Here is a 13,778-nt window from a genome sequence, read left to right as displayed (position 1 = left end):
TGGGAAAAAAATCCTTTCCTTTCTACCTTTTGGTCTTCACAGAATATATCATCTTACCAGAAGATTTACTAGCAATATTAAAATACGTGCTATGTTGACCAATTAGAAAGAGAGTTTTTTTTAAAAACAAACACGTTCATCTTCCCGCTGTTCTGCATCAGTGTCATCTTCCCTTTGAACCAATAGGAGGCAGCGGAGAAGTACAGAAGCGGAGCTCAAGGGCTCATGGGTAATGTCGTTTTTCAAGAGCAGCTTTAATTACAACCGCCTTGAACTGAACTCTATTTCCCACAAGTCGCTTCTGGATTTATTTATTTATATATATATATATATATATATATTTGGCTTATTGCTGCTGCAAGCAAGCTCGGAAAGATACTGCACAGCTGATTCGCAGTTTTGGGCCTACTGCTCTTTCCCCTCCCTCCCTCCCTCCCTCCCTCCGCTTTACCTGCTCGCTGCTTCACAGGTGAGGAGGACCAGAAAGGCAACTGCATCCTGACTTCTGGATGGGAGGGCTGTTCCGGACTTTACCTGAGATCCACGCTCAGTGGCATTAGCAGGCCTGGGAACTTGCGGTCCCCAAGATCATAAGAATTTATAGGAGTAAAGCCGAATATTAGGTTTGTTCTCGCTGTGAAATCTACGGATGAGTTTCTGAACTTTAGAGAAGTTAGTTTTTGTAAATACCTATTTTTTTCTATTTCTGTGGGGTATATTAAACGCCTCTAATTTTTCATTTGTGTACTGGACACAAAGCAGACTAGTTTTTGTCCAGGGTATCTTACCTATTTATCTGTTTAAAGAATGCCAAAACAGTCGTGCTTGTTATTGAAAAGGCTGTCAGAGCAGTTTTTGCTGCCAGAGGAGAGGAATCAATCTTGCTCATACAGATTTTGTTCTTATAGATGGAAGAAGAGAAAATACTAAACAGCATGAAAACACAGAAGGGCTTTTTGTTGCCAGATGACCAAATAAGAGTATTACATCAGCAGATGATGGAAAATTGTGCATCCTATCGTCATAAACTACAAAGTTCACAAGAAGCACAACACCGTCAGGCAGTACTTGTTCAAAAGCTACAGGCAAAGGTAAAAAAGCCTTTCTGTTACCAGTATCACCCAAAAGAAAGTGGTGATGTATCTTCTTAGATGCATAAATAAATAAAAGAGTTAATTGAGTTGATAACGGTGCTGTGCAAGAATGGAGGAGAACCTTATTGAAATTTCCACTCAGTTAAGCAACTTGTGGGTAATCCTATCTTTCAGCTTAACCTCCCCCAGAATACAATAGGTGTGAGGATAAAATTGGCAGTGGCAATATTACTTTAAGTTGCTGAAAGAAAATCAGGATATAAATATAAAAGATACATTTAAAAAATATTAGCCTGTGCTTGAAAATTATTCTAAAACTGGAATTTATAAGTGAATATATGTACGTAGGCAGCTACCTATAAGAGAAAACATAGAGAAAGCGTTAATTGATAACAAATGTGAAACTGTTTGAAATGTGTTGTAGCACACAAAAAGATAAACACTATTTTTTTGTTTGTCAGGTTTTGCAATATCGAAATTGGTGCAAGGAATTAGAAAAGCGCCTGGAATCCAACAGTGTGAGTAATATTGGAAGTGACTACTGTGATTTTTGCAATTATGTGTTACTAACAATGTGCCATGCAAAAGAGAGGAGGGTGTGTGAAGTACATTTTATGGAATACTTGGTGCTCTCTGAGCTTGGTTGTTTACTTGCAGATGTTTCATTATCTGGTTAGGTAACATCAGTGCTAGTGACTGTGGGGTTTGCTCCCTCTTTATGTATAGAAGCTTGCCCTTCAGCGTTGGTAGGTGTGTGGATTTTTTCCCTTGGTAGTTCCTTGATTACAGTATTGCTTCCCCCCAACTTGACTTACAACCATAACTGGAACCAAAATTTCCACTGTTAAGCAAGATGGTTATTAAGTAAGTCACACCTGATTTTATGAACTTTTTTGCCGCAGTTGTTAAGCAAATTACTGCAGTTAAGTGATTCACATGGTTGTTAAATTAATCCTGCTTCCCCAATTGATTTTGCTTGTTAGAAGCAATCTAGGAAGGTTGCAAATGACGATCACATGACTCCAGGACGCGCCAATTGTCATAAATACACATTGGTTGACAAATGCTTGGAAATTCCTCAAAGAACATGTTTATTGGTTACAAAGTATTGGCTTGTCAAAAGGGAAACCAAGTCTGAAGACACACATTACAATTCCCCAATACAAAGTTAAGAAATCCCACTCCTAAGGCTATGCAAGCAACTACGTTCCCCAATACATCTTCTTGGTGGGCTTTTCATGAAACGCCCAGCCTGCAGTCTCGGGAGCAGCCGATGACCTTGGTTCCTATGGGACAAAAGTTTATTTAGACTAGCGAAGCACCTGGCAATCCCCCCTTCCTCCTTTCAATGTGTCAACTGAAAATGAATAAGGAAGATAGCTGCAGCCATGCTCATTTGACAAGTTGACAGAAAGAAAGAGTCTCCTGCAGGGAAAAGAAAAAGCTGGTTAAGCATTCCTTCGAGGCTTGTGAGGGTATTTATCATAAAACTTATTTATCAATCTATCTGCTTTCACATTTGTACGTTTTACCCATGTAGTGTCTGAAAGGGGTTAATCTTTCCACTGAATAGGGTATTGTAACTTTCCCTTGTACAACCTAGAATCGAGAATACGTTTTATTTCATAATGTGTCTCCCCCTTCACCACCATTGGACCTGGTGGCTTCTTTGGGACAGGTCATATAGGTTTCAATAGACTGCAGTGAAACACAGGACGAACTTTCCCCAACAATCGTGGTAGTTTCAGTTCCACTGTGATAGGGTTAATGATTTTAGTGACAGGAAAAGGACCAAGGAATTTTGGCCCCAATTTTCTACTGGGAAATTTTAACCTTAAATATTTCGTTGAAAGATAAACCAATTGTCCAACATGAAAAGGTTTCTGAGGGGAGCGTCATTTGTCTGCTTGCTCTTTGTAAACCTTGGTAGCTTTGGTCAATGCCTTCTTCCCATTCACCTATTTCTACCTCCTCATTTGGTGTCTCCCCCTCCACCACCATTGGACCCCGTGGCTTCTTTGGGACAGGTCTCAAAGAGGATTCTGACACAGGTTTCAATAGACTGCAGTGAAACACAGGGTGAACTTTCCCCAACTATTGTGGTAGTTTCAATTCCACTGTGACACCTGTATATTGATCATATGACCATGGGGATACACTTATGGTTGTAAGTGTGAGGTCATAAGTCACTTTTTTCAGTGCAATTGTAACTTTGAATGAGGACTACCTGTATCCAGGTATTGAATTATTATCATTATTCTCCCCTGAAAGTCCTGGTACAGGAGATCATTATCCACATCTAATTGGTGGTTTATTGGGCATCCTCAAAATAATACTCCTTTTCTTGTATTCTTACAAATATGTTTTTGACTGAATTCTCTCAAATTTCTGGGTATCAGTATGTGAGTGCACTTCCTTCATGTATGCCATTTTCTGTTAACTTTTGTCTGGTGTATTCCTTTTGAATAAGTTTTACCTTCCTTGCTTGCGTTCAGTTCACGAATTTCATTTTACCAGGTTTCAATAATACCTTTCAAATTGTATTTGCTTTTTTCCCCCCACTGAAAACTTATTCATTGACACCATATTCAGTGCATTTCTATAGATCCTCTGGAATCCTCAGGTTATGTATTTTGACCTATTCCTTCTTATATTTTTATGCTTTGGGCCGTTCTATATCATGCATATCCCTCCCAGTCCTATTATCAATATTTGGCATAACACTGTTTTCTGGAATCTGATAACCATCCCCACTTCAGAGCCATGCACTTATTTTAATTGTAATTAAATTAATATGGCTTAGTACTATGCCATTGATTATCCATTTGATCAGTGTTTTATAATCTGATGTTTAATTAAGACTTTACTTTCTCACAAAGGATTCTCATTCACATCTACGGAATCACAAAGTAGAACAGAGTATGGAAAATGTATTGGTTCATTTGGAAGAAGAACAGCAGAGGTGAGTTAAACCTAACTGTACAAGTGAGTTGAGTAACAGTACAATTACAGTAAAGACAATCCTTGCTTTGTGATTGTTTTATTTAGTGACTGATCAGTTACAAAAAGTAACTGAAACAGTAATTTTACATCCATTTCTTGCATTTATGACCTTTACTGGTATGTAAAACAAAAGAAACCTGAAAATCATAAGCACAATTGTGGTTTCAGTTAGCAACTGATTCACTTAATGATCAAGTTGTCAGCCCCAATTTTGGTTGCTAAATGAGGAGTACTTGTACTGATGCTAGTTTATCTTCTCAGAATCATGTTTATTTGTTTAAATTATTACTTTATATATCAGGTGTGAGAATTTGGCTAGAGTGAATATCTTGCTTCGGAAACACTTGGACAAAGCCAATGAAGTGAATGAGGCACTCCAGGAAGATATCAATAAATCAACAGATGATTGGACAAGAGCTAAAACTGAGTTAGAGCACAAAGAGAGTGAATGGCACAAAGAACGGGAGGTAAGAATGTATTTGTAGGAACATTACAGAAAATATAAGGAAAGTAATTTTTTCCTAGAAAGTTTTCTATTCCAGTTAGATAGAAATTCCCCATGCTTCAGCTTGAGCAGATATTTGCTGATAAAAATTAAGAAAGTTGGTAAATATTGTAACGGCACTAAGGGTATAAACAGATGTATGTGATTCTAGCAATCTTTGGGAAATGGGAAATGAGTGCTTTTCTTTCTTAATAATCAGCTCATAGCCATATCTTGAAAGTTGATTCATATTACAGAAAAAGAATAGTAAGGATAAAGTTTATGAGCTTTAAAAAGCTTATATTTTTTTCCTTTGAAAAAGTGTATACCAAATTACTACTGTGGGATAAAACAGATTATTTGTAATTTTATTGTTGTTTCTAGCTCTTTGAACACTATAGGCAATCTGAACACGATCGTATTCTTGGCATTTGGCGGCAAGTGGTGACATTACGTCGGCATTTTTTGGAAATGAAGACAGCAACTGACAGGTGAAGAGCAATGGATTCCTCAATCAGTTGAAATTGTATACTACTAAATTGTATGTAGAAATGCCCTTTTTCTGTATATCAATGAAAGAATTATGACATGTTTCCTTCACTGCTGTATAGGAAGGAAAATTCTTACCTACTCCATCTTTCCTGTGAAGACTTTCATTTTATCAGAGGCTGAATTCCACTATCTGCAGATCAGTAGAATATAGCATTATTTATTTTTATTCCAGGGATCTGTCTGAATTAAAAGCTGAGCAAGTGAGGCTTTATGGCTCTGTAGTGATCAGTTGTTTCCATGTGAGCTCGGATGCACAGTTTTGGGAGACCAAGAATTTGGAAGATTCAGCCCTAAGATGCCAGCTGCAGGAACGGCAACAGCTTGCTAAAAAATTAGAGAAAATGAATATGGAGAAAGAAAAATACCAGCAAGCAAAGGCAATTGGAGCATTACATGTCAAAGGAGATCTTGCAGAGGAAGATCTTCAGAGCAGGTAAGTTTCCATTTAAAAGGTCCACTAATTGTTCCCACCATTTGTAGTTCTTTATTCAAATTACACTGGCTGTTAGTGCCAAGACTTTCTCAAGGAAGATATTTTTGTTGCAAATTGTAGTAGGAATTGTAGTAGGAATGAATTATACCAATTAACAATAGGTATAACAGGTATAACAGTAGGGCAAATTGGAAAGATAAAACTAATAGAATATGGGTTTGCTATAGTTACTCTGTTCTTTGTAACTTGGATTTATTTTGTTTTCATTATTTTGAACAAAGAGAAATTCAGTGCACAATAAATCAGTGCTGGATTATGTTGTACAAGGACAATCAGCCTAATATGAATGATCAGGAAATATATTCATACTGATGTATGCCAAAATTTAGCTTACATGAAGGAGAATACAGTATATTTCTTCATAAATTTTGAATACTTTGATGTATTTGCTGTTGGCCCAAATAAGTAATCAATATGATTCATTCTTCTTTGGAAAAAACGCAAATCTTCTGATAATTGTGATGTATGAATAAAGAAGGTAAAAATGCATGGCTTTATATATACAGGCTATATTTTAAAATAATAACATTTTGGAGATTGGAGATGTTTTTTCTATTAAAAGTCTGTATGTAAGTAGACTCTTGGGCCACTATACCACAATTAGTGATATATTGGAGAGGGAACTTGGTTTCCAGATGGTTGCATTTAGTTCCTGTATGACTAGTCTGAACATATAAACTTTCTGCTTTAGCACACTGAGAAATTGGATACAGGAATCCCTCTTTGGCTTTGGAAAGTCTACTGATTGTAAATGGCAACAAAGATTATAAAGGTCTTTTGCTCTTTCAAGAGATTAATGTAAATGATGTAATTAGATTTTTTTCTGATTTTAAAAATGGGGACTCTGCTGAGAAGCTGGGATTCCTAAATGCAAAAAATTATGTGCAGTATTCATGTTCTCATGTTGAGCTTTCAGGGACAATGAGCCACTTTTAGAAGCAGCAAAATAAAATTGTGTTAGCCAAAACATCTTAGTCTATAAATATTGCTGTTCTCTTTTCAGGGTGCTGGAGTTGACTGCTTTGCTTGAAGAGTCTCATAAACAGAATGAAGAGAAGGAGAATACGGTGAAATCTCTAAGAGAGACAGTAGAAATTCTGGTATGTTGTCAAGGAGTTAGAGAAAATCCAGTGGAAGAGATGTTATACAGCTTGCTTCGTATCATTTTAGTGATAACAGCTTTCACAAGTTAAATGCTGGATCACAAGATGTTTTGAAAAGAAATGTACTATTTGCTACAACCGTAATACCTACTGTTTATATAATTATGCCATAGGAATGGGGAAACAGGTTGTGCCTTTATAAAGCCAAAATTCTTTTTGCTAATATAGTTTGAAAACATGTATGCAATATGTAAACTGAATATCAATTTTAATAGCTAGTTAAAAAGTACTAATTTCCCAGTACTGCTCTGTAATCCTACAGGTAGAACTCCTTTTGGTATGTTTTCATATGATATATTCTAGCCAGTGAGATATGTCCATTGCAGTTTTATCAATATGTTGTCAATCAGTATTCCTATTAAATTATGTTCTAAGTTCAGTTGTTTGTCAGGATTCAGATTCTATAAACAATGATTTAATTCTAATACTTTATTTTTTCAGAAGGCTAATAATTTGAAGATAGATTGTGACCAAACACCAAGCAAAGATATCAGTGAAGAGATCTTTTCTCTGCAACATGTATTAACAGAAATTACCCAGGTAGGTATAATTTAGATATCTTTTCATGATTCTGTTACTTTTTAAAATATAAATTAAATATCACATTCTATTACCTAGAAGTACACATTTGGACACTGAGGATCATACTTTGTAGTGTATGGCTGGCCTTTGTCCACTCATAACATAGCCAATCACAAAAATATGTTTATTATACAGCAGGCATTACATTTCAGACCCCCAATTTATAAAATATAGAAAAGCTTTATGCAAAAGATTTACTGTATCCTGCTTACGGATATGTTTGTTTTATTGATTTACAATATTTTTTATGTTGTCATCTCAGACTATAGGGGTTCTTAATAACCAACCCCCCCATAATTTTAAATCAAATCAAAATAATGTTGCCCTCCAAAACACAGGCACTTCCTTGTATTAGCAGATTACTTATACCTCCCTCCACCACCACATATCAAAACCTGCTAAAGAACATGATATTGATATTTTTCAAAAGGACAACGAAGAAGGTTTCAGCCTTGGTTCGAGCATCAGGTGGTTCCCTATTGAAGGAGTTTTCTCCCCCCCCCTTACCCTTTTCACTAGGGAGGACTTCTTTCACTATCCACTTGGCTTTGCGCAGTGGTCAGACAAATTTTATCTCGCTTACCTGGTGCCAAAAGGTAACAGAGACTTGAGCCATAAAAAGCTTTGTAGGTAATAATCAGAACTTTGAATTGGACCTAGAAGCCTTCTGGTAACCAGAGCAGCTTCAGCAAAATTGGTGTTATTTTGTTGTACTTGTATTACATAATCAGCAGAGCCCAATCAGAGTGGACTGTCACTCACTGGAGACTTTCAAATAGATTGGATAAGCATGGTGCTGGACTAAGTGACTTACAAGATCCCTTTCATGTTATATTTTCTGTTATTCCACAAGAGAAGTTAAATTGTTGGTTATGGGGTTTAGAAGGAAGACAATGCCTATCTGAATATATTGGAAATATGTTCATAAAATTGTTTTGTATTTAATAACAAAATAACCATACTGTATTATTACTTTGAGACATCCTGGAGACGATGTTCCATTGTTTCAGAAAAATCTATCTTGCACTATGTGATGATAGTCATTTAAATGGGAGTTGTTTTATATTCCACACATTATGTAAGTCATGACTTGGGAAATACAGACACTCTCATTACATATTATTTGGATTTGCGGTATTTGGAGGAGCAGTTATTAAGGTTATTTTTGTTCAATTGTACATCTCCAAAATTCAGCGCTGACTATAGTGTCATTATTCATAGAGCATTTGCTTATAGATCTACATAATCAGGCTGTTACTCCACAATCTCATGAGTTGCAAGTTCTGCTGTGCAAGTTAATTCTTATAAGCAGTACACAGCATATGGGTAGTGGATGTCAGATGTAACACTGAGATGTCCCAGTCTTGCTTCAACTTGGTAAGGTTCCATGCAGATAGAAAGTATGAATAAGGTTAATGACTTAGCCATTGTCCATTAGAATCTTTCACAAGAGTAGAACCTATGTAGGAGATTCTAGGTAGGTGATGGTTTTAATATGAAAAACTACAGAGTGATATTGGTTTGGATTTCAGGCACTTATTATTGAGAATGATGCAACAATTGGCATCAGGCAAGCTGAACAGTATGCTGACCCTGGTGGTATCACGGAACCCAATACTGGTGATTCAGATGGCACCTTTCTTCTTTTACGTGATGTTCTTGCTAAGAGAAGAAATCAAGTAGAGGTAAGAGGATTGTTAAGAATACTACTTTCTCCTATAAAAATTTCAACACTTGATGTCTGTAAATATTCACTCTCCATTCGCTCATCAGACATTTTTGTTAAGCTTTATTTTCTTGTTTTTTTTCTTTTGCAGCAACTGAGGCGGCAGCTGTTGGAAAGTCAAGATTCTGCCACTGCTTTGGAAAAACAACAAAAGCAACAGGAAGAGCAGTGCAACTTCTTAAGAGATAGACTAGAACAACTGGAAGGCGAACGAGACACATATGCAAGCCAGCTTCAGCATTTACAATCTGTACTGGAGACTTACCGTAGGTATGCAGTTATGTTAGCTTTCTCTAGCTTTAAAGTATCTTCTCCAATTTGCTGCCTTTAGATGTGTTGAGTTTGCAATTCCTGGAATTCTTTTGCCTTTCCTGATTAAGCATTTTGAGAGCTGTAATCTCAAAATATCTGGGAGATGCCAGTAATTCTTTAATATATGATACTATTAATTATTTATATTAACATTTACCTTATGTACCTGTTTGTTGTTGCCATGTTAGTTGTTATTCATTTCCAGCAGTATAAGCAACTATTTAACTGGAGGCTGCTGTTTCACAGTGACCATGAAACCCTGGAGAAATCTAGAATAGAACTGCAGCAGCAGCTGGAAATTTTGGAACAGGAGGCCCAGCATTTACGCCAAAGTAACACAGAGCTACAATTGAAAGGAGATATGGCAGATGGAGAGAAAGAAGAAAAACAGGGGGAATTGGAGAGGCTAATGCGTGAGAGAGAATACATGTGAGCCTTTTTGCTTGTTTTCTTCACACATTCTCCAAAGAGCAATAATTTGCTTTTAAAAAATGACCTGCTCCCTCATTATGCATCTATTCTTTTTTTTTACTGTAACTTTTGTCATTTATTCTGTTGGAAGATTAATTTTCTATAAAAAATATATCTAGTTGTTCTAGTTGTGGCTTTAACATAATGTTTTTAGTAAGATAGTGATAGTATTGACTAGATTACCAGCCTTACTGTCAGATGAAACATATCCTGAAGAATTAGGGTAGAATATAGTCAGTTTGCGCACATTTTGGCTAGTATTCCACAAAAAGCAATTAAACCTTTACCCATGATAGTCCATGCAAGCTACCTTGCAAGATAATATATCTTTCTATGTATATTTAGATTATGTATATTTAGAACTATCCAGTATATTAACACAAGCAACAATATTCAATATTGTTGAATTCTGGAAATAAGTAAGCATCTTCAGTTTATAGATACAGCTTAACAGGAAAAAAAATTAGAGAGCTCTTTCTGTCTATTCCCTTCTATGTACTGTATTTGAGTTTTGTAGATTTTGTGTACTACTGTGAGTGAATTAGTAGTACTTTGGCTGCAAACCAGCTTTCAATACTCTTAGAACAGTTTTCTTAGGACAGAATATGAAAGATGTACCTCTGTTTTAATAGAAAAATACATGTATAGTTTCCTTTTTAAAATATTTTTTTTCAGTCAGGAAGATCAAAATGCTCTTGAAGAAAAGCATTCATTATTAAAAAATGAATTGATAGCTATGAGAGAATCATTGGAAAAATCTCATCTTGATGGAGAACTGATGAAGCAAGAAAAATACGAACTTGCTTCAGCATTAGAGCAGGTACTATTAACATACTTTTCTTACCTTATACTTGAACTTAAACTGGAAATGTGTAAAGTATAAATGCCATATTAAATGTTACATATTGTACCCTCTGCATTTATTAACTACATTCTGTTCTAATGACTTGATTGTTAGGCATTACTTATAAAATGAGTAAGTGAACATTGGTGTGAAGATCACTGGTAGCTGCTGTCTCATTCAGATAGTGTTCTCTCATAGAGTGCCCTCTCTCCTCACAGGGCTGAAAGATTGCTTAAACAAGCTATCTCTTCTTGTGCTGCTTTTCTCCACAGTGCAGTGCTTCCTTAAAAAAGTGCTAAATGCAAGTTAACAAGCTCAGCTCTGTGACCTTAATTAGTTGATTAGAATCCTCCTGCTGGCTACAGTGCTGCCTGAAACTTACCGGAGCTTAATTAGTATCACACTGAAGGTTTTTTGGGTCAGGCACAAAATGTGGTGATAAATGCACTTATTGGTTGGTAAAGACATTAAATGAGGAATGGCTATAATGGTCAGGCTAATAAAAAATTGTAATTTATGTTATTTATTTCCTGAGATTTATACATAATTCCAGTTAATAAGACTTGTATTCCCTCCTTATAATAAGTGGGTTAAAATATAAAAACTTGTCCTGTTCTATGTACATTAGGCATAGAAGTATGTCATCACACAGAAGGCAATTACAACACCATCTTTTCTTCTCCGTATCCCCAATGCTACTCACAAGATTAAACTGTTTGGCCATAACTGGATGAGCAGAATTTGGCACATGTTCAAGCCACTGAATAGAAATTTGTCATAGTAATTGACAGATGTTTGTTTTTGGTGTGTTTCATTCTGTAAGGCTGAAGAGTCTCTTGCAAAGTTAACCAGTGTGCACAATAGGCTGAAGGCCGAAACTGCTAACCTTCATGATACAGTTACAAAGATGAGTGCCCTTAATGAAGCACTAGCACTGGATAAAGTGAGCTTAAACCAACTAATTTTGAAGGTAAGAACAAATTCTAGATAAATTGTTTTATGTTGAACAGCATGTAGTATGAAAATAAGGGATATGTTAATTCAGTGATTTGTGTTCAACTCAGAATAGAAACAAGTGTTTCCTCAAGCTAAGATTATCTTTATTGTTGGTCTTTCATTACATTCAGTTAGAACAAGAAAACCAGGCTCTCTTGGACAAAGTAGATCAGATGGAAAGGAGAGGGGCTTCCTTGCAAAAGCAGCTTAACCAGACAGAAAGAACAAATGAAGAATTAAATGCAGAGAAGCTTCGCATGGAACAGTTGCTGCATAAGGCCGAGGAGTTGCAGGAAAGCTTACAGAATGAATTGAGAGTATTAACAGGTGAAAAGGAAGAGGCAAATGAGAAGCTGAGTCAAGTGAGTATTAAAAGGTAACCTGCACAGATATATTAGTAGCATTGTTTCTTATGGCAGAGGTCGAGGGTTGGGGTAGAATCAGGCAGGAGCCCAGCAAAGTGATATGCTAATGGGTGGAAGAAAGCTGGCCTGGGGTGCCAGAAGTTTTCATTGTGAGGTTTCTCCCCTCCCCTGTTTTTATCTGTTTTATGAGTTGTCCCAAGTAGTAGTTTGTAATATGGGCAAGTATATAAAGTTCTTTAAATAAATAAAGATGAATAACACAGTTTAGAATAAAAGATGTAGTAGATTTTAGTATTTGTTTTATCCCAGTAGGCAGTATACAATTTTTTATACATATAAGTAAACAAATAATGAAACTATGAATAATGAAACCATAAATATTTTTTAGTGTGGCATCTATTAATCGAGACTATTTTATACGAGACTTTTTTTTTGTTTCTTGTAGGTTCATCATCAGAATGAAATATATCATGCTAGTTTGGAACAAGCAAATCAAGAGCTAATTCATACAGGGGAAATGCTGTCCAAGGCTTCTAGAGAAAAGGAATCGCTAATGCGTGAAAAAACTTCTTTGGAAGTACGACTAAAAGTTGTTGAGAGAGACAGACTGACTCTTACAGAGCAGGTCTCAAAATTTAGGTAAGAAAGTGTTCTTAGTAATTCATAGTAATCTGGATTCTGAAATTTTTTTTGTATCTCATAATACAAATCTCTTGTATTAGAGATAGTTCTGCCCATGTAAAAAGCAACTTAAGAAATATGTAGCAGTTACATTACTCAAGCCTTATCCATGTTTTAAATTATGCATATAATTTGTCAGATTTGTCAGATCAAACAATCAATATAGTGCATGCACAAAAATGTGTGTTCTTTCCAAATATTAGCTATCTGGTATTAGCTTGACAAATAGATACTTACTAAAGTTATTATTGTTTATATGTATCGAGATTGTAGCTGGAATACTTCAAATGTAACATTTTTTTCTTACTGTATCTTTCAGGTTTCATACAAGAAAGGGAAGAAAGACTAAATGCCAATTTTATGTCTGTATCTTGTAGGTCAGGAAAGGATCTTTTGGAATCAAATCTCTTCCAGGCTCAACAGCAATTATCTCAACTAGAAGTTACCCGAGATCAACTGGAAATGAAAATTCAGGCAATTAGCCAGGCCAAAGAAGTGATACAAGGTGAGAAATAGTTGGAGTTTTCGGGAAATAGTAGAATACTTATATTTTCCTTGGTTAATGGAAAATGAGATTCAGTAGAAATTTAATTTCTTCTTTGCTTATTATTTCAGGAGAAGTGAAATGCCTTAGGGCTGAGCTGGAAGCTGCAAAATTAAAAGTTGAACAAGAGAAAGAAGAAAAAGCACAGCAGCTCTCACAGATAGAGCAGAAGTACCAAGAAACTCTCAGTCACTGCTACACTGTACATAAAGAAGAAATGGACACACTCTCTCAGAAGCTGGCAAGCATTTATATTTATATTTTCTTTGTTTCATCTCAACCTAGGTATTCTCTTTCTGGTCAATTCTTTTTTTGGTAATTATATTATTATTATTATTATTTTTATTATTATTATTATTTTAATTTGTATACCGCCCTTCTCCCATAGGACTCAGGGCGGTTCACAGCATATTAAAAACAAATAATATACACAAAATACAAAAAATACAAAATACAAAAATACAAAAA

General features: G+C 35.7%; 1 protein-coding gene across 1 annotated transcript in view; it reads left to right on the top strand.

Moving 5' to 3' along the window:
• Positions 1 to 908: 908 nt before the first annotated feature.
• Positions 909 to 13,778, top strand: part of CEP250 (centrosomal protein 250) — a 38,360-nt gene continuing 25,490 nt past the window's right edge. The window contains exons 1-17 of the mRNA XM_015815584.1: positions 909 to 1,091; positions 1,556 to 1,612; positions 3,974 to 4,056; positions 4,399 to 4,564; positions 4,966 to 5,072; positions 5,306 to 5,566; positions 6,630 to 6,726; positions 7,231 to 7,329; positions 8,904 to 9,056; positions 9,189 to 9,367; positions 9,656 to 9,838; positions 10,556 to 10,700; positions 11,548 to 11,694; positions 11,852 to 12,082; positions 12,531 to 12,724; positions 13,144 to 13,271; positions 13,382 to 13,551. Of these exons, the coding sequence (XP_015671070.1) occupies positions 909 to 1,091; positions 1,556 to 1,612; positions 3,974 to 4,056; positions 4,399 to 4,564; positions 4,966 to 5,072; positions 5,306 to 5,566; positions 6,630 to 6,726; positions 7,231 to 7,329; positions 8,904 to 9,056; positions 9,189 to 9,367; positions 9,656 to 9,838; positions 10,556 to 10,700; positions 11,548 to 11,694; positions 11,852 to 12,082; positions 12,531 to 12,724; positions 13,144 to 13,271; positions 13,382 to 13,551 (2,583 nt within the window). The remainder of the gene's footprint in view (positions 1,092 to 1,555; positions 1,613 to 3,973; positions 4,057 to 4,398; positions 4,565 to 4,965; positions 5,073 to 5,305; positions 5,567 to 6,629; positions 6,727 to 7,230; positions 7,330 to 8,903; positions 9,057 to 9,188; positions 9,368 to 9,655; positions 9,839 to 10,555; positions 10,701 to 11,547; positions 11,695 to 11,851; positions 12,083 to 12,530; positions 12,725 to 13,143; positions 13,272 to 13,381; positions 13,552 to 13,778) is intronic.

Source organism: Protobothrops mucrosquamatus, unplaced genomic scaffold, assembly GCF_001527695.2.
Source record: "Protobothrops mucrosquamatus isolate PMUCROS unplaced genomic scaffold, P.Mucros_1.0 scaffold351, whole genome shotgun sequence".
Classification (NCBI taxonomy): Eukaryota; Metazoa; Chordata; class Lepidosauria; order Squamata; family Viperidae; genus Protobothrops; species Protobothrops mucrosquamatus.
This window is presented reverse-complemented; position numbering and strand designations above follow the sequence as displayed.